Source organism: Epinephelus lanceolatus, chromosome 11 (genome assembly GCF_041903045.1).
Source record: "Epinephelus lanceolatus isolate andai-2023 chromosome 11, ASM4190304v1, whole genome shotgun sequence".
NCBI lineage: Eukaryota > Metazoa > Chordata > Actinopteri > Perciformes > Serranidae > Epinephelus > Epinephelus lanceolatus.
In genome coordinates, this window is record NC_135744.1 from 21,228,511 (window position 1) to 21,253,773 (window position 25,263).

At 40.3% G+C, this 25,263-nt stretch overlaps 1 protein-coding gene across 1 annotated transcript; it reads right to left on the bottom strand.

Annotated features, from left to right (window-relative positions):
- Positions 1-525: 525 nt before the first annotated feature.
- kif4 (kinesin family member 4) lies at positions 526-20,607 on the bottom strand. Its single transcript, XM_033634063.2, has 31 exons — positions 20,395-20,607; positions 17,763-17,907; positions 17,520-17,634; positions 17,108-17,298; positions 16,880-16,969; positions 16,550-16,716; positions 15,971-16,065; positions 15,688-15,807; positions 15,184-15,359; positions 14,949-15,010; positions 14,697-14,829; positions 14,379-14,437; positions 13,020-13,125; positions 12,822-12,929; positions 12,470-12,652; positions 11,003-11,106; positions 10,768-10,912; positions 10,399-10,509; positions 10,170-10,253; positions 9,888-10,001; positions 8,750-8,905; positions 8,528-8,625; positions 8,228-8,357; positions 7,948-8,118; positions 7,721-7,840; positions 7,532-7,609; positions 7,323-7,424; positions 5,332-5,508; positions 5,099-5,224; positions 3,138-3,254; positions 526-2,225 (listed from the first exon to the last, which is right to left on the bottom strand). The coding sequence occupies exons 2-31, from the start codon at positions 17,883-17,885 to the stop codon at positions 2,019-2,021; spliced, it is 3,768 nt and encodes a 1,255-aa protein (XP_033489954.1). The 5' UTR covers positions 17,886-17,907; positions 20,395-20,607; the 3' UTR covers positions 526-2,018.
- Between the last annotated feature and the right edge of the window lie 4,656 nt (positions 20,608-25,263).

Consider the following 25,263-nt stretch of genomic DNA (forward strand, 5'->3'; position numbering starts at 1 on the left):
AAATGTCCAAAGTCCCAAAAGAATTTCATTTACAAAAACAGAACAGAAGCAAGTCATTAAACACTTGAGAACACCAATTATTTTTTCTAAACTTTTCCATATGTTACTGTATTATGTTACTCAATTTTCATGACTTCATTTCAGTCCTTCAGTCAGTTGAAGTTGTTGGCAGTCTGTTGAGCAGCGTTTTGGTTGTCTTGATGCTTCCTCCCTTCAGCATGGCTGACCACAGCAGCTTTCCCCATGTTGCCATCTTGCTGCCGTTTGAAAGCAATATATTTTTAACACACGCTTCCCAGGTACTTGCTGAGAAGCTAACTGTTAGCACTTGTTTGCTAACTTCACTTGCTCAGCTCACACAGAAAGTGTTCTAGAAGCTGGAGGCGTCTTTTTGTAATCATTTTTAATGAGAATGAAGCTTTCTGCTAGCGGTTTTTACATTGCGACACGCCTGGTGTTTTTGCCGGAGCACTGTGAACTCCTCGACTTGAAAAAACTTCAACTCAGAGCGGAAAAGCACCCCATGTCATTTTTTCCCATTGTCCAATCAGATGATTTGAGAGGCAGGCCTTCTGTGCTGATCACAAGTATACAGATGGTGAACAATGGAGGAGAATCTGGTGATAGCGGTTGCTGGATACCCAGAGCTATACGGCCCGATGATAGACAGCAGGTTGTCAAACTGCCCCTGAGTCATCCTAAAATATGCCTGGAAATACCCATCATGGAGGAGAAGCTCCTGGACCAACTGGTGGTTCTCCCCATGATCCATCCCCCTTTTTTTAGGGTCTCATGTACCCACACAGATCTCTGTTTCCCTGTGCCTAACTATTTGCTGACAGCCTTTCACCCTCAACCTACTGTGCTGTGATCAGGGCCTGAGACATTCCTGCTGCCAACTAGCTGTGTATGCTAATGTGTATCTATTTGGCACAATGTTAGACTTGTTTTGGGATTTTTATGAACATATTTTAAATAATAGCTAAGACAATATTTATTCAAAATTCAAAAACATATTCAAAAACAGGAATTTTATGAATGTGGGAACCCTGTAGATCCATTAAATGTTTGGCATTTTTGCTTAACAGAAAGACAATTTCCAGAATCATTTGTACTCATTTGATCTTAAACCATTATGAACAGACACAGCTGAGTTGCATAATAATTACACTATTTTATTCACCCAGTTCTAAAAACATCATGTCAGGAAATCGTGTTGACATCTGTGCCCTTAGCTCTCCAGAAAGCATTTGAAACAAATTGTGAGGTTCAAAACGTGACAGGTAAACGTCATAACAAGAAAAAGTGAATAAAGACACACTGCACTAAATTTGAGATCAAGATCTACATAAATTCAAAGTTGAGACAACGCCTCAGGCTTTACAGTCCGTGTAGAAATAGATGGAAATAAAAATAAATTGGTAAATAAAAGCAGCAATTATTTTGTTCTGAGCTTTTGGGGGATTTGAGGGGGTGCTACACAGGTAAAAGTAAAACCTTACCTGAAGTACAAAATTAGATGTAGAGTTTCAGTTTCAGATTTCATTTTTTCAACGTAAAAAAATTCACTAAAAATTAAGTGTCGCTAAGAAACAATGTAAAACATCATAACAGACTAATGAATGAAATAAATTATTTTCCATCACTTATGATGCTGAGACAGTAAACACAGGTGCACAGTCAGACAAAAAGGAATAATGCTTTGTTCTTTAAAAACACGATTTCACTGTAAGACTTTATTCAGCTCTAGGAAGTGTCATCTATCATGTTAAACTAAAATCTTATGTACAGGCTTTTCCATCATCTCATTGTTAATTCCAGTAAAAGATCCGATGCTATTCACGGTCCTTTCCTTACCCTTTATAGAAAACAAAATCAACAGCTACTTTCATGTTACAGTACACAACAGATTAGTCACATATAAAAAAAGACTGAAAAACACGTTGACAAAACATTTAATCAAACACATATGGACATCTAAAGTAAAAAGCCCTACCCTGCTCCCTGCTCTGTGCTGATTACGATTCCTCTCTGATCGGAGTGCATCCAGAGAAAAAACTGTTCTGAAAACTCGTCAGGATTCTTTTCTTCTTCTTGAGGAAGCTGACTGTTGTTGTGTCCTCATCATCGTCGTCACCGTCCTCCTCTTCCTCTGGCAGGATGGGCTTCCTGACCAACTTCAGGTCTGGAGTGGGATGTCCCATGTCGCCAATTTCTTTAAGCACCTGAAATAGAGCATATCAGTACATCGGTGTTACCTCTGTGTTATATCTTTTTAAAGCTGCAGGCGAGAAACTGTGTATGCCAAAATACACATTAATAATAAATGAACAGAATGAATCAAAGTGGGCAAATTTAGTCTTATGCATCTTTACATGCATGCTTATCATTCTTAGAGCCACATTATGACTGACTATTCCTTGTATTGCCGCCAACAACAACAAGAGCCTACGCCACACCCTACACCGTAGCTTTCACAAATAAGAAACAATAAATTGTGAAGACAATAAAGCCTCCACAAAAATAGCATTTTAAGGCTTGTGTGTGATTTATCCTGGCTTCATATGAGCAAAGGAAATCTCTGCTTGTTGCTAGGCTAATTTATACAATGTAAAATTCCATAGGCTTGTGCTAATAACGTTAGCATGTTACATTTGTTAGTAAAACGTGTTTAGTATAACACAGTTGTTTTGTTGGAGTAGAGGACAAGTCCGCTAGCTGCTAGGTGAATTTATACAATGTAAAATGCCATAGGCTTGTGCTAATAACGTTAGCACATTGTATTTGTGGGGAAAATTTGTCCGGATAAAGACAAGTGCTTTGTCTGAATGCTGCGAGTTATAGTGAAGCTGATTTGTGTACTTGTGTTTTAAAAAGTCTCTATTGAGCCATGTTTAATGCGTGTTTAATGCATGTTTGGGTGTGTTCTCAATCAACTAAACTTCACAGCACCTCACAGGAACCCCACCGCCGACTAGTGTTTTGGAGGTGTAACTGCAGAGTGACACAGACACCACCACACAAGTATAAATGCTCACAACGGCATAGGTCATGTGCGTAGGCTGCGGCGTTGGCTCTGCATAGACCTGAGGCACAGGTATAAATCTCGCTTGAGTCCTCAGAAGGGGCAGGCTCACCTTCTTAGTGGGAGTGCAAGATGGCGGCTTGAAGAATGTGGTGTTGTCAGGGCTGACAGACGCGGGATCTTGGAGAGACACAGAGTCTCTGGAAACACTTTCTGTCTGGCTTACATCCTGAAAAGAGTAAAAAGTCAAAAACTGAGAAAAATACTTTATATTCATGAAAGAATCCAAAATATTCATCAAAGCAAATTGAGGTTTTCTTGATTGAAACATCAAATCCAACTGTACAGAAGAAACACATGTTGTCTGTGGTCATGAATGCCATATTATGTAATAGCCTGTTAAACTAGTATCTATTTATTAATATTCTAAAACTGATGATGTTATAAATATTAGTTTAAAGGCCCAGTGTGTAAAATGGTTTGAAAACAGTGACATCAGTGGCCAAATTCTAGATTGCAGGGCTCACTCGCTCACCCCTCCCGTCGGGTAAATGACGGCAGCCTCGTAGGGACAAAAAGCCTTGCGCACAAGTTTTTCAGGAGTAGGTCTATCTAGCGACGAGGTGAATGTTTATTTGGAAATCTAAACCATGTTACAATATTGTAATGAATCCCTCACGAGCAGGAGACCAGAGGAGCGTTCGGAAAAAAGGCCCGTTTATTTGAGCACTCCAAAAACTCCAGGGGGTAAAAGACTCCGTCCCAAACTCTGACTCTTCTGGCGTAACAGACACACTCCATAACTTTACACACATACTCGTTTACCATACTGAGTGGGGACCCCCCTCCCCTCTCTGCTCAATCTCCAGCCCGCACACTGACTGACAGCGTAGCCGGTAAACAGAGCTCAGCTGTTTATTTAGCCTAGCAATATCTCCGGACTATAGTAGCTGCAATGGTCGACTTTGAACGCGATTTTGAAGAGTTTCTTGTAGCGGACACAGACCCAGAGCCATACCTGTTTGAGCCGGAGCATACAGATGAGGAACTCCATGTGTTTGATGCTGAGCGGGTGAGAAGAGAGGCTGAATGCACAGAATGGGATTCGGTGCTACTGCTACCATCGTTGGGGAGATATATCATCAGGAGGAAAAGCACCGCAGAGAGTGCATCACAAGGAGTGAAGTTGCGTCTTCTTTTCCTCGCAGATGACGGTTCGGGTTCATTCTCTCCTGTTGCATGGTAAGTGTGGTCCATTCGCAAACTTTATAACTAAAAAAACTTTTCACTACTCTCCATCGATGAACTACTAACACTCTCTGCTGTTTCTTCCTCCTTCCTTCCTCCCGCTGTCTTTGTTGGTTCATTTATACACGTGAAACGCGTTCTCTGGCTGGCTGGATTGTCCGCTCGGTCTGCCGTATATACATGGCAGCGCAAGATGGCGACCTCTCTAAAGCAAGGCCCTTGCTATATATATATAAAAAAGTATAATTATAAGGCTACGAAAACCAAACGAATTTTATTTTATAGCGATTATACACTTGTATAAACATATTAATGGGTAGAATATTGAGATTCAGATTGACAATAAACCATGCCAAATATTACACACTGGCCCTTTAATGGTCCAATGATAACTACCAGTAAGACACTTTTTCTCAGTCATTACATCTTTGGGGCAAACAGATCTTGCCCGGGACTCCTTCAGGAGTCACAGTCGGTGCATCCCTACCACTATTACATTAATTACCAATATGTTTCGCCTTCTATGATATTATATTGGCTGGTGTATTGTGTGTGTTGTTTTAATGGAAACTCATTAATAGAAACACGTTGTTCTGATGATCTTTTACTGTACGGAGCAGTTACATTATGCCGAATGTAAATTAACATTTCACATGGAGTGTTTAAAACACATCCTGACAATCCAAGTTGCAAATGTTTCCGCACACATTATCAAAAGTCTCATTACTGAAAAATAAAAACAGAAAACTCATACAAAAATTTTGTTGCGTGAACCATTAGCAAGATTTGAGGTACTTTTTCAGCAATTACTGAAAGCTAACTTACCTCAGAAGGCACCCGGTTATCCATATTTCTGCACTTCTCATGATCACACTGGCAGTTCTCCCCGCATGTCATCTTTCCTTTGCGACACCTGCACTGCTTGTTGCCGCAGCGACCTTTACACGCACACTGAAGCGAGAGAAACTTCTCAGTATCATGATCACAGTCTATGTGGTTCGTAAAAGCTTCACAAATGACCAGTTTGAAGATGACCCCTGTCCTGATCACAGTCTTACCCCAGTCGCTTTTGGTTTCTTTGAGGCTCTGCGTCCCTTCTCAGGTTTCTCAGGACGCCACTCATCCTCCTCCACCTCGTCCGCTTCCTCATCCTCACTGGGCGACATCAGCTCTTCAATGTTGATGGCCATACTGTGCTGGCTACGTTTAGCTGTGGTGAAGCGCTTCCCTTTAGGCTATCATTGGTAGACACACAGACAAAGAGAAATCAACACTGTTGGATTCCATCAACAGTGAGCCATTTGAGATAATAAACCCATATATATACAGTACAGGCCAAAAGTTTGGACACACCTTCTCATTCAATGCGTTTTCTTTATTTTCATGACTATTTACATTGTAGATTCTCACTGAAGGCATCAAAATTATGAATGAACACGTGGAGTTATGTACTTAACAAAAAAAGGTGAAATAACTGAAAACATGTTTTATATTCTAGTTTCTTCAAAATAGCCACCCTTTGCTCTGATTACTGCTTTGCACACTCTTGGCATTCTCTCCATGAGCTTCAAGAGGTAGTCACCTGAAATGGTTTCCACTTCACAGGTGTGCCTTATCAGGGTTAATTAGTGGAATTTCTTGCTTTATCAATGGGGTTGGGACCATCAGTTGTGTTGTGCAGAAGTCAGGTTAATACACAGCCGACAGCCCTATTGGACAACTGTTAAAATTCATATTATGGCAAGAACCAATCAGCTAACTAAAGAAAAACGAGTGGCCATCATTACTTTAAGAAATGAAGGTCAGTCAGTCCGGAAAATTGCAAAAACTTTAAATGTGTCCCCAAGTGGAGTCGCAAAAACCATCAAGCGCTACAACGAAACTGGCACACATGAGGACCGACCCAGGAAAGGAAGACCAAGAGTCACCTCTGCTTCTGAGGATAAGTTCATCCAAGTCACCAGCCTCAGAAATCGCAAGTTAACAGCAGCTCAGATCAGAGACCAGATGAATGCCACACAGAGTTCTAGCAGCAGACCCATCTCTAGAACAACTGTTAAGAGGAGACTGCGCGAATCAGGCCTTCATGGTCAAATAGCTGCTAGGAAACCACTGCTAAGGAGAGGCAACAAGCAGAAGAGATTTGTTTGGGCCAAGAAACACAAGGAATGGACATTAGACCAGTGGAAATCTGTGCTTTGGTCTGATGAGTCCAAATTTGAGATCTTTGGTTCCAACCGCCGTGTCTTTGTGAGACGCAGAAAAGGTGAACGGATGGATTCCACATGCCTGGTTCCCACTGTGAAGCATGGAGGAGGAGGTGTGATGGTGTGGGGGTGTTTTGCTGGTGACACTGTTGGGGATTTATTCAAAATTGAAGGCACACTGAACCAGCATGGCTACCACAGCATCCTGCAGCGACATGCCATCCCATCCGGTTTGCGTTTAGTTGGACGATCATTTATTTTTCAACAGGACAATGACCCCAAACACACCTCCAGGCTGTGTAAGGGCTATTTGACCAAGAAGGAGAGTGATGGAGTGCTGCGGCAGATGACCTGGCCTCCACAGTCACCGGACCTGAACCCAATCGAGATGGTTTGGGGTGAGCTGGACCGCAGAGTGAAGGCAAAGGGGCCAACAAGTGCTAAACACCTCTGGGAACTCCTTCAAGACTGTTGGAAAACCATTTCAGGTGACTACCTCTTGAAGCTCATGGAGAGAATGCCAAGAGTGTGCAAAGCAGTAATCAGAGCAAAGGGTGGCTATTTTGAAGAAACTAGAATATAAAACGTGTTTTCAGTTATTTCACCTTTTTTTGTTAAGTACATAACTCCACATGTGTTCATTCATAGTTTTGATGCCTTCAGTGAGAATCTACAATGTAAATAGTCATGAAAATAAAGAAAACGCATTGAATGAGAAGGTGTGTCCAAACCTTTGGCCTGTACTGTATATATATATATATTTGAACAAAAAATAAACACCAGGAGATGAAAGGACATCTCAACTCAACAAACACGAAGGTAGAATATCTGGAATAACTCACCTTTGGAGGAACATACTCAAACGAGTCATCTGAGCTCCTTTCATTGTTGGTCACAGGCACAAGGACTTTCTTTCCACTTGCCAGGTGAAGCAGTGAGAGTTTCTGTGGAGGAAAAAAAAGACATTTGAGACAATTCATCTTAACATGAAAATATTAAAGAATAAAATCAGATGGAGGCCAGTAATGTTGGACTAAATTATAAAGGTTACCTGCTTGTATTGCTCATTCTGCTCCACCAGTTTCTGGTTCTGCTCACTTAATTCACGCAGCTTTTCAAGCTCTTCTTCCTAAAATGATGTTACAAATAGCTACATGATTAAATTGTTGCTTCTCCTAAAAACAAGGAGAAATGCAGAGTGAAAGGTTGATGAAACTCTCTTCAGCTTATGGAGACCAACCTGAAGTTTGAGGCGCTGGAGAAGCTCCTTCTCCCTTGAACTCTCCTCATTGTTCTCCTTTGTTTCATCGGCCTCTTCACATATGGGTTTGCTCTGTAGCTGGTTAAGGAGGTACAGGACCTGTGCGGGAAAAAATAAATAAAAAATAAATAGAACAGAAAGTTTCATAAATTTGCATGTCTCTGAAAGGGAATGCAAATTGGTATATGACCACAGGCTATGAGCACCTTTTCTTGATGCCTCTGCTCCAGCTCCACCTGCTGCTGCTGGTGCTCCATGTCCATGGCTGACATCACGTTTCTCTCTTCAGCCAGCATCCGCCTTAAATCTTGTGAATTCCCCGTCTCCTGTTTGAGTTCACTCTCCAGCTTGGCACTGGCTGTTTTAGCAGACACCAGCTAAAGACAAGGGAATAAAGTGATATTTTTGTAACGGCAACAAATGAATGTACCATTACTAATTTACCACACAGATGTGAATATAAAAAAGTTGCTAGCAGTTGCTCACCTCAGACATGAGGACCCTGAGGGCACATTTGGCCTCGACGATGCTTGTGATGCCATCAATGCGCTGTTTCAAACGCCCCTCGCCATCTGCGACGAGAACTTTCTGCTGAAGGTCGGCTATCTGGGCGTTTCTGTTGGGATACAAATCACTCTGCGAATCTTAATAATTCCTGCATTGAGGTACAAAATAAATTCAGTCTGTCCTGTAGATACCTTTTGTTAAACTGATACTGTTTGAAAGAGTCACAAAATCTTAACAGCAAACATTAATGCAGTGACTGGGCTGCTTTGTGAGACTCACCTGAGGCCCATTTCTGTCTCTAGGTTCTCCACCTGTTTGGTCAGAGGTGTTTCCAGCGCCCCCTGGGTCTCCAGCTCAGAGATGATCAGTGTGCGACGCTGCATGGAAGGACACCACAAAGCACTGACTCTTTGTACTTCGCAGATTCAATGCATGTCTCACTTATTCTCAGTTTGTTGCCTATTTTTGTGCATGCTCAACAGTAGAGAAATCCCATCTCACCCTGATTTTGGCAGCAGGTCGGTCCCCTGCCTCCATCTGCTGTTTGAGGTGGTTGATCTCCTGAGCCAGGACCTTTCTGTCCTCCAGCAAGTCATTGAGGTGGCGCCGGGCCTCCTCTGTGCTGACCATCACCTCCACTTCATTGAGAAGCCATGTCTGATCACACAAATACAGTCACAGAGTTAAGGCAACAACACTCTCATTGGTTTGACATGGATTCTTTAAGGTCTATTTATACTTCAGCGTATTTGTAACTGTTGGTTAAAGCAGGATAGTGTTTCATCAGAAATAAGTAGAGATGGAATTTCAGGGCCGACAATCTTTCAAACACAAAAATGTCAGGAGGGCAAATGCATATTTTTTGACTGAACTTTTTTCTAGTGAAACATCACATCATAGAGATCCTTCACCATCACTAGAGTAAATACATCAATGTATTTCAAACTGTTTTGTAACAGTTTAGGCATAGTTTATCTATTTTTAATATTTATAATAATGACAAGCATAAATAGGCTGCATATAGACTAAAAAACATTAGAATAACTTTAATTAATGCTTACATAAAGCCGTTATAGTCCATCCAATGTTTGGAAAGTCTGTTTTATTAAATTGGCTCACAGCCATGTGGCATCATTCATCCTCTCCTTTGCCGCTGAGGTCAAAAGACTCTGTTGGTGAAGCCTCAGACTCAAAATCTACAAGAATTCAACTAATCTGATATATTGCCTACATCAAGCTGAACCATTAAAATCAGTACAGGTGGCGTTTGTTTTCAGCCTGTTCACAACAATTTCCTATTAGAATAATGAGCTCTGTATGGTTATGTGAAACCAGCTAGTTTTGTTGTAGCAACAAGTACTGACAGAGAGGACAGGATGGAAAGGCAGAGGGGTATAAGTCCACATTCAGGACCAGGTTTTAGGCATGTTCTGCATTATCAGACGAAATTATCGACTGAAATTCCATTATATAAACAGTAACCGCATTTCTGTACACCTCAGCTAATAATATAACTGCTGCTGATATATTGTGCATCCCTAGTGATAACAAGATATGCTTTTTTGCACTTTGTCCAGTCTCGCAAACCAAATACAAGTCTTTGAGACGACAAAGTCGCCCTAGAAGCAAGTTTTACTACCTTAACTCTTGCAGCAGCTCCTTCCATTCCTCTGTTATGGAAATCTTTGCGTTTCTCTGCTACCTCACTTCTCTTCTGCAGGGCGTCTTTTAACCGCTTGTTTGCAGCTGCAGCCTGTCGGGGAAAGATTGTAATAAGCCGCTTTAGATAATTTCCATTTACAGGGGCTATTGAGAAACAAGGGAAGTGACTGGTACAAATTAGTGACACATTTAAAATATAATATACAATATTTACATCCTACTTTATAGATTACACAGACAGGAAACCAAGAGGCCTCACCTCCTCAGTTTTACGGCGCAGAACGTTGGCCTGCTTCTGGAAATCCCTCTCGAGTTTAAGCAGCTCATACTGGCGCTTACGATCCTGAAAAACAGGTAAAAATAAAGTAGGAGGTTCATGAAGCCAAAGGACATAAATTAAAAAATGCAAAGAGGAAAGAATTTAGCAGCAAGATTTTATGAATGAAATGTTGGTGAAAGAAAATGTCCTGCAGTTTCTCTCCACAAACCTTCTCCTTCAGCTGCAGCACCTCTCTGTCCTTCTTGCTCTTCCAGTGTCTGAATTTCTCAGAGTCCTCCCTCATCTGCCTCATCAGCTGTGTACGCTGGGACTTCATAGCCTGTGAGACCACAGCGTTATTAAGTTTTGAATTGGCATCTGTGGCTTACACGTTACAAATGGTATTAAATATCAGCAATACTTGATGCCAACTCAGTGAATGTGGTGATGCCATGGGATAAATAGGCAAAGTTGGTCTTTACAAACAATTTTATCTCCCCACAGAAGGGCCAAATACATCAAAGATACATTGTCACTGCGATTTGTTCCATATATAACTTTGACAGAATAGATTACAGTAAAGAAATTCACTGGTTACCTGTATTTCTTGCATGAGCTTGCCAACTTTTTGAACAGAGGACTCTTTGATTTTCAGCAGTTTGGACTGATCGAGAAGCTTCTTCTTCATGTCCACAAGCTGGCCCTCGAGCTCCTGCAGTCTCTTCCTCCGCTGCTCACTGAGCCTACAAGAAGGTGGCGTCAGATGTCAGACGAAGCAGGAAGGAAAAAAAATCAAGGCTTGCGAGGTTACTTTTAATATCTAGTGTTCATACTTCGCCTGGTTAGTGTCTTTCTTTGCAGACTGAAGTGCCAAAACAAGGTCCTCTTTCTCCTTCTGCAGAGAATCCACTGCGGTCTGTAGAGACTGTACATTTTTCTGCAGGACACAATGCAAAGAAGTTTAAAACATGGCCATCGTTTCTCAACATTTGCAACGTGTGGTTCAGAATTAATATAAGCACACAAAAATGCTATATTTTAACCTGCCCTTTCTCTCGTGAACCTGGTACCGTAGGTGTTTCGATGAGAGTCATACTTCATCACTCACGTTAACTTGCAGATGGTTCAGCATTATGCAGTGAAATCTAAAGCCCAGTTCAGACCAAAGATTCGCAATGAGATGAGTTCTGCAATGTTCTAAAAACCTGCAAGTTCACACCAATGCAACTAGATAAGATGACGTCATCATCATCTCTATGCAACAACCCTCTGTACCTCTGTTCTGATTTCCAGCTTTTCAGACTTATTTTGTGGCTGAAAATAATTTGTAGCTTCTTAAAATATGAATGAGGATAGTTATAGTGAGATACTGGCTACAGTGACGCACCGTCCGACACTGGCACACCATGAGGACAGAAACAGAGGGCTCGGTGGGGACGTAGCATCTGTCGCAGAAAGCAAACACGCCAACTGTGGTCATTTTGACTTGACCAGCGGACTTCACTACAAGCCAACTGGCTGTAAAAGCAGGTGACTTGCTTTACGTTCTAAAACCAGCTGCCAGCGATTTGACCAGTTGATGTTGACCATCTCTTGTGATATACTAAGTATGTGTCTCAAAAAATATTTTCCAGAACAAAATTCCTCTCTTTCCTCTTCCTGTTAAACAGAAAAATATTTAGATGGAAATGTGCTCTGGGGTGACTACCTAACCCTGCTCATAAAATAAAACACCACTTGCAGAGCATTATCATAGTAAGAGTTGTGTGTTTGGACTAACAACACATGTAGGGGAGGCATGAGTGGAGCTCAACAGTCCTGCACTTTGAGTTATACATCCCCAATGCAGCTAAACCCTGCACAAGCCAAGCCAAAAATGTTCCTAATTCTGTTTCATTTAAGCTTGGGCAGTACCTATTTTTTCTTACCTTCATACGCCTGACCTCTGGTAGCGCACGCTGTGCACTACATACAATGAGTTTAATAGCAAGAGAAGCACCTGTATATATGACAGTATTGAAAATCATAGCATCAGGATTTCTAAATACCCTGGTATACCGAAATATTCCCCTTTTCAGGCACACTCGTGCATTAACGTCAACATTTGTCTTTCTGTCATCAAAGACACTGCGTAGTGTATATCCTCATCCCCTGCTCATCTGTCCTACGCAGTGTCAGTGAAAGTGACTGGCACAGGTCAGGTGGAGGACAGTGTTATAAGAGTATCGAATTAAACAACAGAAATTTAGGTGGTTTTGAAATTACTATGAGAGTCAAACATGGATGCAAAATCCTCTTACCTGGTGCTCTGACTGCATCGGCTCTAGCTGGGTGTCGTTCTGGCACATTTTCTTCACAAAAGCTTCCTTCAAGCTCAACACTTTGTTCAGCTCGATCAGTTCCTTGGAGAGCTGGGCCTGCCGCAGTGCATGACGGGTTGTAAAGGCCTCCGGGGAGTCCTTCCCAACAATGCCGGTGACATCCTGTTAAGTGTGTTAGAGGTGGAAAACATCTTATTCGCATTTGGTTCGGCAAAAAATAAGGGCTGAGGTGAAGGAATGTATCTTTGTGTGTGCAATTAAAGAAATATGAGACTGTATTACAGTAGATTTAATTAAAAACATCACTGAGAGAACAAACGTTTTAACATACCGTAGGAGATTCATCTGCCCCATTTTTACTGCCATTCCCAGAGACATCAGCTCCATCCTCTCCTGAAGCCATGGCATCAATGGAGGCAGCGATGCCTGCACTCTCATTCTTTGAAAACCAACAAACAGTAAGCCATGAAACTCAGTATTGTGAACATGCTGTCATTTGGTGGATTATAATGTATGATGACTTGTGTACCTTGAGCTCCAAGATGATGTCTTGCAGGTTCTTCATCACCTCGACATTCTCCTTCAGCTCCTGGTCCTCCAGAGTCTCCAACAACTTCTCAAGATCCACTGTACATCTGATATAAAGGTAAATAAAGAGCATGGTTTCATAATGTGGCAGTGGTAAAGAAGAAACAGCTGAAAACTGACTTCTGCCATTAAAAACCCAACAAAGCTTTCAAAGAGGACCAATTTTACTTTTCCATGTTTGTATCTTATATATAGTGTTATAATAAAGGATGTTAATTTAAAGTGTGAACATGTATGTAGAAGTAATCCCTGTGAGCAAAAACCTCAGGCTTCAGACCCTTCTGAACACTGTTTCCGAAGCGTTTTCTACTCTGGCTACAGTATGATGTCATAGTTGGGCTGCCTCCAAATAGTCGACCAAACGAGCCGAGAGGTCATTAGTTAGCAAGATTTCATTGGTCACTTAGTCACAGAAAAAACAAACAAACTAACTACCAAAGCGGCGCCTTGTCAAAATAAATTAAAACCTATATGGCTGGAACATGTGGGAATTTATTTTGAAAGGACAAACACAGGAAGTGGCCACGCTCAGCAGTCAGACAGGAGTCAGGTTAATTTCCAGGGCTGGTACCTGCGGTTATTCCACAGGCTAGTTAATAACATGTGGGGCAGGAAATCCAAAGTGTGGGATCATTTTGAGAAGGTGAAGGACGAACCCAAGGTGATATGTAAACTCATCTTCATTGGTCGACTACAAACATGACATATCATCTGAAACATGGAAGTAGCTACATGCCCATTAGCCCACAGCGTCATTAACAGGCGCCTTGCTCAGTGTGTGACGTGCACTTGTAGATAAAATATAAAATATAGGTTACTTAAGTTGATTGCCAATGTTGTAAATTGTTGCCAATGTTGTAAATTGTGTCCCTGATTTCAGATCAGATTCCTGATGGAAAATGTCCACTCATGTTACGAAGCTTTTAATGGGGATTTCACAATAGCAAATGTTGCTATTCTTGATTACATTCCCCCCCTGCTGCACTGACAGAGACGCCAAGATCTTGAAGACCTGGAAGTGGTGACAGGTCAGAGCAGACTGGATTTTTTCCAGGAGGGGGTTTAAAGAGACTGGCACTAAAACGGAGCATTTCAGACAGAATGTGAACACAGGTGTTACAGCACAGACAGCCTGAGGAAAATAAAGTGTTTTTTGACCTTTAAAATATGTTCGAGTAGAAACTTCAAAAACAAGTATGAACCTGAAAATGAGCACGTAGGATCCTATCCAACAAGAATAGCTCAACTATTGTATTAGACCCACCCTGAAGCTCCTGGCTTCTTGCCCCTGTAAACTTACGCGGCATGGTCCCGCAGTTGTTCCATTCTGCTTTGTAGTTTCTCATTTGCATGTTCGGTCTATAAAGTAAAGTAAACACAATGTGAGATGCAAAACAGTGACATGTCTGAGAGACGATATCTAAAATAAACAGACTGTAAACTAATATAAAGTGTTGCTTTTTTCTTAACCAGTTTATGTTTTATTTCTGTATCTGTTTTGTTTGTCTTGGCTTTTTTTCTATCCATGGAAAAAACTAACACATCATCACTCACAGTATCAGCTTTCAACCAGAACTTTAGAGGAAACATTTGCAAATGTTGTCACAGCCTGGCTCACCATGATGATCTTCTCAAACATGAGGGCAGTCTGTCCAGCTGCCTCGCTCAGCTCCCTGCTCAGCTTATTGTTCTCATCCTGCAGAGCGCGATTCCGTTCCAGCAGCTTCGTCACATTCTCCGCTGACTCTGGCCTGTAACGGAGAGACTGAGTAACCGTTATGGTCTTTTGTTACGGGTAATACGTACCCCGGGTGCATTTAACCGACATCCTGTTGGGACGTCAGCTTATTGGGTGAACTTTATGTCTTACCCAGAGAGCACCGGAGCGACTCCTCCGCGGGCATGAAGGAGCATCACCTGCAGCTCCTGAACCTAAACAAGTGTATAAATCAAGACATTTAAATGGTAATAGGTGAGGTGTGTACCGTATACTTTCTGTACTATCAATCTTAAAAAGATTTCTCCCTTGTAAGGACTTCAACGAACATGCAGCATAATCCAATGGCAGTTTGAGATCTGGCTGCTTCCCCCAAAAATGTCTGTACCTGTTGCTTCAAACGGCTCATTTCTGCAGCTCTGGGGTCAACGTTGACTATTGGTTTGTTTTTAATCTTGCGAGCTCTGTCAGCATATCGCAGTGTGTTGATGGTCTCCTCCAGATTCGAGTCTGCGGGACTGACGCACGCAATCATCAAAGTGTGGCTGTTGCCTCCCAAAGAATCTGACGAAACAAGCAGAAAAGAAATGACTAAAGTGCCTAGTAAAATCATTTACTATGTTGCATTGTTGCCTGATGTCATTAAGCTGCCATTTTTGCATTAAACAAATAAAAAGGTAAAGCCATATACAGATCCTACATTACAAGTTGCCAGCAAACACATCATCAATTGAGCAGAATGAAAAACTTGCCATTAGACAATAAAAGTGAGAGAAGCAGCCTCGTGTGTGCTTAAACACAATTTGCTCATGTTTGAAGATCCTCAAAGTGAGGATTGTTTTTTACACTAATGACCACCGAGTCACTTTTGAACATCCAAATCAAAGCTTACCTTGTAGCAGGCGGGTGAGCTTGGAGTCTCTGTAAGGAACAAAGCTGTTTTTCTTGCTTTCATCCCCCAAGGCACTGATCACATTACCCAGAGACAAAAGGCCACGATTGATGCTGATGCCTGAAGATGAAAATGAACAGCATCAAAACAGAAAAGCCGTAGTTAAGGACACAAAGAGACAACACAGACATAATATACTACGCTATTTGTCACTGGGAAAATCAGAAATTAAGGCCGACAACTTTTAATTGAGTAAAAATGATGAAAAGTACACTCAGTTTACCTTCCTTTAAACGATCTCCCTCCGCTTTGGTTTTCTTTTGCCTCTCTGAACCAGCCAGATCCACAAGGTGCAATTTTGAAACAATGGAGTCAGTTCTGCAACCAAAGATTAGACAAAATACAACTAAGATAGTGTTTTCAAATGTTGCTTTGTGAGCCATAGCAATACAAAGCAGTTTTAAATAAAGGCCATAGGCTTGTGCTAAAAACATTAGCATGTTGTATCTGTGGGAAAAATTTGTCCAACAAAAGACATGCTTTGTTTGTGAGTCCTGCAAGTTACTGTACTGTGAAGTCAGTTTGTGTACTTGGGCTTGAAATTGTCTCTATTAAGCCATGTTTAATGTGTGCTTAATGTGTGTTTTGTATCAACAAAACTTTACACCACTTCACAGAAACCCCGCCGCTGACTAGTGTTCTGGAAGTGTAACTGCAGAGTGACACAGACACACCACCACACAAGTATAAATGCTCACAACTGCGTAGGCTCTGCATAGAGCTGATGCACAAGAATAAATCCCACTTAAAGGGTACTAATATTAGCCAAAGTGATTGTGTGACAAAAGACCACCAAACTGACTTGTCTGTCCCTCTGCGCTGCTCCAGTGTGATGGTGAAGATGGCATGTGAGCGCGAGGAAGCAGCGTTCATCGCCGTGGAGCCCACAGTGCGAGCAGAATTTCCAACCTCCAGACAACCCACCATCTCTTGAGCAGAAAACACTTGCTTCTCAGTTAAACCCACAATCTAGGAAACAGGATATTTCCGATCAAAACCAAAGCAGACACACTATATTATATTTTAACGTGATTTACAAGGTACAGAACAAGTTTACTTTCTATCTGGTTCTAAGCTTCAAAGAAATGTGACAATATGTGCGTTCGTTCTTGTAAAAATGTCAATTACTTACCTTAATGCCCTCTTTAGGGTCCTCCCTAACGCTGAGGGAAGGTTTATCTTTCGATGCACACAGCAAATCCAATATGTCTTCATTATAGATCTACAATCAAAAAGGAAAAGCTCAAGTGAATTATTTTAAAAGGCCACTGTCAGCTGCACCAACTTGTGCTGAATGCCGAGGAACGCAATTCATTTCTAAATGACATAAGAACACAGTATAAACAACATTTCCACCAACCTCCAGGTACGATACTGCCAGGCAAAACTCACAGTCTGTCCTCTTCTCCCTTTCCTCAAAGATCCTTCTGATGACTCGTGGAATAACTCCGACTGAAGGATCATTCTCTTGAGCTGATGTGTATGTTCCTCCCATGGAGAAGGTCTTTCCTGATCCCGTCTGTCCATATGCAAGAACTGTGGCATGGTAGCCTACAGAAAGCACAATTCAGTGAGGATACAAAATGATTTAAAAGGGAATAAAATTATATTTTTATATTTTATATTTTTTTTTATATATTTTTGTGTGCAGCCAAATGCCAATTGAAACTGATGTTGCACAACCTGCACAGTTACCTCCCAGGAGGGGTAAAAACAAAACAAAAAAATTCTACCGAACTCAAGAAAAGCATTATGTTAAAAGGTATAGCTACCTTTGAAAAGCCCACACAGTAACGGGGACACAGTGGTTTTGAAGACCTCCTCTTGTTCAGTATTGGGATCAAATACATAATCATAGGTGAACGCCTTCTCTGTGCCGACAATCACCTGAAAACAAACAACAATTTTTACACATGCAGCACAGTGTAGCTGTTCAGGCTTTAAAGAGGTGGTGAAAACATTACTCTGAAACAGACGGAAACAGTTTTTTCTCAAACTGTGTGTTGAGCACAGACCTGTGGCTCCCCAGGCACAAAAGTGAGACAGCACTGACATCCCTCATTGATTTCTTTCGGCACCAGCGGGCGACATCGCAAGGCAACCCGCACTGGGATCACCTTATCATCCTCGTTTGTCATGATGCAAGACTCCAATATTTACCTGGTGATAAAAGAAACATAAAGAGGCGATGAAGCCGAGCAATATCAGTGCAGTCGTATGACAAAAGAAAAAATGCAATGACAATTTTTGATTGGAAAAACTTCACTTTCGCTAAGTGACACCACTCAAATAACACAGTGTTAGCTGCAATGATAGATACTGAGATACATTAACTTTTGTTCATTTAATTATGAAACGTAAACAGACATGTATTGCTTGAATTTAGGAGACGGACTTAGAGATGAACTGCAGAAAATATCTAAATGACAGTAGCCGCTGCTGATTCTTTATTGATACCAACAAAAGACATTAAAACCTGATAAAGGTCAAGGTTACCATTTTTACTAGGGCTGCAACTAACGATTATTTTCACTGTAGACTAATCTGTCGATTATTTCTTCGATTAGTCGACTAATCATTTTATCGAAAAATTTATTAACATGTTGAAAAATGTCGGTCTGTCTCTCCCAAACCCCAAAATGATGTCATCTAATGTCTTGTTTCATACTCATGCCAAAGGGTTTTAGTTCATCGTCATGGGAGAGTGTGTAAAGCTGCCAATATTTGAACGTAAGAAGCTGCAATAAGAGTTTTTTGGGGGACTTTTATAGTACTTTTCTATGAAAAATGACTCAGACTGATTAGTCGACTACTAAAATAGTCACCGATTATTTTAATAGTCGATTAGTCATCGACTGGTTGACTAATCATTGCAGCCCTAATTTTTACTGTATTAAAAATGTAATAAACCGCGACATCACTGAATTATACTGAATGTTGTTAACTTGGTACATTATGGTTGAATGGTTAAGTGTCATATGCATTAGCGTGGCATGTATGCACATTACTCGGACATCAGTGAAGTGTAATAATATTTCGTCAACAGACAAAATGCACTCAGACAACACATCAGCAACCAAAAACAACACCAGGGGAGGGGATCAATATAGCACAGTACCATAAAATTTTGCCTGAAAATATCGTTTCATATACGCATGCCAAGCAGGGTTGGAAATTAACGTTTTTGTCTACCTGCCACTGTGGCTGGTGGATTCCAAAAGCTATCAGCCTCTCAATAGATTCCCATTGGTTTTTCAGCTGGTGAGTGAAGGAAATCTAGCAGCTAATGGCATATTTTACCAGCATTTGGCTAGTGGCTGGTGCTGATTTCCTACCCTGATGCCAAGGATTGATTTTTTCATTAAATAACTTAAATAACCCAATAGAATAATAACATCAATTACTGTTTCAGTCTACTTGATATATTTTGCCGCAATAGAAAATGACTAAAGTGGTTTGAACATTATCTTATGAGCTAAATCAGATGTTGACAAAGTTTTCCTTTGGGGAGAGTTGGAAATAAAGGCAATAAATCACAACATGTTATCGAAATACAATATATATCGCTATACATTTAAAATATTAATAATATTGTATTGTGACACCCCTAGTGTGTCAGTGGTTGTATATGGTGAAAACTGGACACCCAAATACTTCATACACTGAAAGCAATGTGAGCTGACCAATTACCACAGTGGCCAGGGTTATAGCCAACCACATAGACAACCGTATTTACATTTAATAACATCAGACACTTTATAATTGGTTTACAATATCTGTATTCATACCATATCCCTGGGACACTTCACTGTATTTTAAATGCACTGTATATGAATCTACTATAATGGAGTCCCCAACCTTTTGCATAACATCTTGTACCAAGCAGCTCCAATACAAATTACTGCAGCTGATATTTATGTTCTACATGAAACCTTACATTACTGTGTGATGAAGTGTGAATGCACACTGATATTTTGCATCACTTCATTGATGCAGAAAAATAAACAAGAGACAGAACTGTTGAAAGCTGGCTACATTAAGTGCAATAATGGACATTATGTTGAGATGACTAATTTTATGTCTCCTCCATTTTGCATCTTGCACATTAACGAACTTCAAAAGGGATGCTTCTCTGGGTGCAGGCCAAGAGACGTTACATCCAGATCATCTGATTAATTTTGGTGGTAAGTTATAGCTTCCAGTGGTGAAACAGAAAATGTCCCCGCGACCATGGCTGTTGTCATGGTGTCCAATGAATTGCTCCATTATTCACCGGCTATTTGGAGCCTGGTTGTCTGAGGATGACATCATAATCCCAAAGGTCATCCCTTCCTTCAGACAGATCAGAACTGAGATGTTTGATAAGCAATATGAAAATCCAGTGTTAGGCTGGAAGGGATAAACCCTCTAATTGCGACACATAACGTAAAGCCAGTCAGCTAACGTCATATCGTTAAACGTTACTTATCGTTTCAGACGCACTGCAAAACAAGTTAAAGTGCATTTGTATTGCGTTTAAAATAAACACTGTGAGCAAACACGTCGTCTCCAACCCAGTGGAAGGCTGATAAAGTTGCTGTCAGTTTACCGTTAACTACCATAAGTTAGCTTGCTGCAACTGTTAGCAAGACGTTGACATGAACGTACCTTTTCACGTTTACTCCACTGCTAACGGTAAATTATCACGAAAACGGCATTCAGCGGTTCCGGCTGATGGTGTTCCGCACTGATATCAAACACTCCTAATAAACCGTCTACTTCTAAATGTTACTCGTTGACGCTGACTTGATCAACTTCGGTTCTTTGCCCGTGTACTTCCACTGCTATCTTTGAGATGAATGTTGATGTTGCCCGCCACTTTCAAACACCAAGCCCCGCCCCCTTCTTCTTCTTCTACTTGTGGTTTTTCGGCAGAGGCAACTCAACACGGCAGCGCCACTGCCACCTACAGGAAAAAAAAGGTAAAACACAGTATTTGTACAATACATCATGAAACAAACACACTCAGTATGGCAAGCCGTTTTAACATTTAATCACTAAGTTTGACTATCCGGAATTACCATTATAGATATCTATAACGTCATTTTGACTAGTAGTAATGTCATTGTGACTAGTATGAATTTTAATTTAAGATATCTGTAGCGTCATTCTGACTAGTCAAAACTGAATTACAGATATCTATAACGTCATTCTGACTAGTCAAAACTGAATTACAGATATCTGTAATGTCATTCAGACTAGTCAAAACTACAGTTACAGATATCTGTCATTCAGTTTTGACTAGTAAGATTCAAACTATTTTTGCCATTCATGTGTATGGGGTTTGTCATTATAGATATCTACAATTACATTATGACTATCTATAATTCCAGTTTGAGATATCTACAACTGCATTATGACTATCTATAATTCCAGTTTGAGATATCTACAACGTCATTTTGACTAGTCATAATTCGAATTCAGGATATCTACAACGTCATTCTGACTATCTGAAACTCAATTCAAGATATCTAGAAAGGACCATGTAGATATCTTCAATTGATGATAATTAAAGATATCTTGAACTTGAATTACGACTAGTCAAAATTAAATTGTAGATATCTCAAACTGGAATTACAGATATCCACAATTCAGTTGCAGATATCCGCAATAACAATTGCAGATATCCGCAACTACATTGGAGATATCTATAATGACAAACCCCATACACATGAATGGCAAAAATAAAATCTTACTAGTCAACACTGAATTACAGATATCTGCAATTAGAGTTTTGACTAGGCAAAATCTAATTACAGATATCTTGAATAAGAGTTTTGACTAGGCAAAATTATGTTGCAGATATCAGTAATGAATATCCAGTCTAGCGATTAAATGTTAAAACGGCTTGCCATACACTCAGTCTTGCATTCACCATCATTTTCACTCACTTACACACATATGACACACAAGTAGATCCCAGTTTAGTTGTTATTTATAATTCTTCCCTCTTTGCCTTTATAAACCTGTCTTCTTCACAGTGAACTCCACAGTATGTGGTACACTGAGACACTCACACTACTCTTCCTCGCTACTGTATCTCTACTGGACTGTTAGACTGCTGGATTATAAACTGAAAATATATACCCTGATGCTGATATATGTTAATATGTATTACTGTTATATAGTATGCTATATTTATAATAAAACAAAGGGTGATTGTGCCTGTGAAGCAGAGGCTCCAACTCTCTTCCATGGTCTGCAGTCTCCTTTGAAACTTTTAAAAACCCCTGAGGGCCCATCTTTTCAAAATGGCCTTCGTCCCACCCTCAAGTGTCTGGTGTTTGTTCCTAGGTGTGTCTTCTTTTCTTTACATTACTTCCACCTTATACTACATCTCCTGTCCCATACATCATTTATATTTCAATACATTATGTCAACATGCTAACTTCTAATATGTTCAGATTGTTTTGCATCATATTCTGTCTTAAAATGTTATTATATCTTCATACAGACAAACACAAAGTGCCATTATACCTGGGTGGATTTTGAGTGGTACATAAAATAAATAAATAATAGCATTCATAACAATAACAAGAATAACAAAAAATATGAGCTGTGTATATGTTAATTATTAAATTAGTAAATTGTTTGAGTTATAGAGAAGCAGTAGGACGATATACGTGTGTTCTTCCCACTCCTTTTCAAACATGTAAATATTTAACAATGTTTATCTATGTTGTTTATGAGAGTCTGCTTTATACTGTCCATTTTATTTGTCATTCTGGTTTTGTGTCATACTAAATCTCTCATGTATTTTTTTATTTTTATTCTACTCTGTTCTGGTTTTAGGTTATTTTTTACATACCTTGTATTATTTATTATTATATTTTCTCTATTTTACTGTTGCTGTCTTTGTGCTAATTTCCCCTGGGGATCAATAGAGCTTTATCTTATCGATCTTATTGCAACAGTTATGGATTTTCTTGCATATAAAGTTTTTTGGCACATTCACAAAACTGGATATATTTCAAGGAGTGGGCAGTTTACAGATCCATCAAGACTCGGAGGTTCAAAAACTCTGTTAAGAAACAAATCATTGAGTCTTTAATGAGTTAGCATTCAATTACTTGTGCTTAAGAGCTGAGCAATAATGCATTCATCATTTTTTCATGAAGTGAACAATGTATTCTAATCAAATGTACAACCAGACCCGAGCTTGCAGTGTAAACCCATCTCACTGACTGGTGACTTGAAAGCTGCACTTACTGAAAATTGTTACAAATTTATCTGACGGCAATAACTGTTGTTACCTGACAGTTAATTTCATCCCCTTGTTACTGATAATGAGGGCAGTTAGAAAAATACCCCTCAATTCCCAGATGACGGAGATCACAAAACAACTAAAGCCAGGGTGTGAGGCAGAGTGAAGAGAGCAAGCATCAAGCATGGGCCTCTGTAATTGTGTAAGATAGACACGCCATGCTAAGAAATAAAAAGCCTGGGAGAGATTTCTTTCAAGAGAAGTGCAAATAGAGGAGGAAGCCACGGCAGAAGGGAGGCTGAGTGGGTGACACGACATCCCTCTTGATGAGACGAGTTTTCAGCCCTACAATGGAAAATGGGGAGTGACTCTGTGTTCTGGCTGGTGGGGAAAGGTCATTACGCTGGGAGCCAGAGGGGAAAACAGCTGAGTCCAGATAAAGTGATGACAAGGTTTCTGCAGGGAGGAGAGAGCAAAGCAGGCGATATAGTGCCAGAAGTCAAAGCGTGGACTTGTATTGCAATTGTGTGCGTCTGATAAGCTGCCTTAACATTTCCAAAAATCACGGCAAAAGATGATTTTCGCAATTGTGTGTCACCAAAATTAGAGGACATATTAAATGTACAGGAGAAACGCTCACTCACATGTGCAACCCATGACCTTTGTCAACCTTGTGACCACTGGGAGCTGTAACAACATTGATAGAGCTTATCCCCTCCAACACAGATGTCTGGCTCAGCCTCCACCCTCCACCCTCCTGTGACAGATGCTGGTGACCCCGAAGAATGAAGTCACATTTTCACAGTAGGAATGAATAACAACGGAGTGACATGTCCTGCATCATGTTGCAAAATGTCTTTTATGGCAGTCACTGGCTTGTACATGCATCATATTGATTATTTGAGGTAATACACAAGGTAGGAGGGGCTCAGAGTGCTTTGACATTCCAGTGGGCGGAGGTATTTGGTGCCAAAACACGACATTATCCAACTGCAAATGATTGTTTTGATGTCTGGGAATCCCAGCAGGAGACTGGAGAAGTAATCACTGAGTCACTGATACTGACCAAACCCCTGCTGATATATATAGCCATTATATGCCACAGGGGAGTAAAGGTATCGTTTAAATTTCCTTTAGTCCCATTCAAACTCATTACTATTCAACCATAGTTATTTGTGTTTCTGACTTTTCGAAGCACCTGTGTTTCACTTGAACTTTCTGTTTATGGCTCACTCCCCGTCTTCAGTCAGCTACTGTACACACAGACTCAGAGGCGAGTGAGTCCTGCTGCTACGGGAAATTCCACCACAAGGCCTAATAACAACATGCCAGATTGCCTCTGCTCCCAAGAATAGAACAGACAGTGAATGAATGGAACAACAGACAGTGAATGAATGGAACAAACGGTCTAATCTCTCCATATATATATTCACTAAATGATGATTGTGCATGTGAGGATTTTATTTTATTTTTTTCTTAAATGGGGAGATTAAAATGCCAACAATAATGCGCTCAGCTCAGCCTATTTGGCTTATAAAGCCACCTTGACCTTGAGCAGCAGTGCCCACTAATACTGTGGCTGGAATGGGAGGAAATTCAGCCTGCTTCCCTCTTTTCCTGTTGTAGTTTCAGATGATAATCTGCACGGGGTGGATTGCATTGCAGTCATCCGTGGCTAAAATCCAATGGGTGCATGAATGGGGTTTTGAAGAGGATACACTCCGCTCAGCTGCACTAAGCCATGTGTACATACCAGCTTCATGCTCTGCTAAGCTAAACGGTCTACGATGGGGTTTCCCATTAACTGCGGAAAATTTAATGTATGATAAGAATAATTGCAATATAACTAAAGTAGCTAAAATAATAATTAATTTTGCTGAGAATTAGTTAATTTGAGAAAATTAGAGTATTTTGTAGGAGAATTTTATCACTGAAATATTAGCAAGGGGTCACCCATTGCTCTAATTCCTCATAAGAGCTAATTAATCCGTAGACTTCATGACTTTACAGTGCTGATAATGACAATAAAGCTATGATACTGTATTGCATTATATCACTACATGACTGAGGACATTTTTCTACATTATTCTGTTTACTCATCAGGTAAGTTTTGGTCTTTTCTATTTTCATAAAAATGAATAAATCTTTTTTTTTTAAGAATACATTTATTACATTTTTTTTTACATACAGCACAGAACAAAGCAGCTTGGAAATGACATGACAAAAATTAAATTAAATTAAATTAAATTAAATAAATAGTGGGCATTACATCC

What these genes read in the sequence shown, in the direction of transcription:
- kif4 (XM_033634063.2), bottom strand. Translation starts at nt 17,885, where the DNA reads ATGACAAACGAGGATGATAAGGTGATCCCAGTGCGGGTTGCCTTGCGA. An exon ending in ACTGTGTGGGCTTTTCAAAG is followed by an intron (nt 17,299 to 17,519) that starts GTAGCTATACCT and finishes TGCTTTCTGTAG; the next exon opens with GCTACCATGCCACAGTTCTT. An exon ending in AGAAACCAAAAGCGACTGGG is followed by an intron (nt 5,225 to 5,331) that starts GTAAGACTGTGA and finishes CTCTCGCTTCAG; the next exon opens with TGTGCGTGTAAAGGTCGCTG.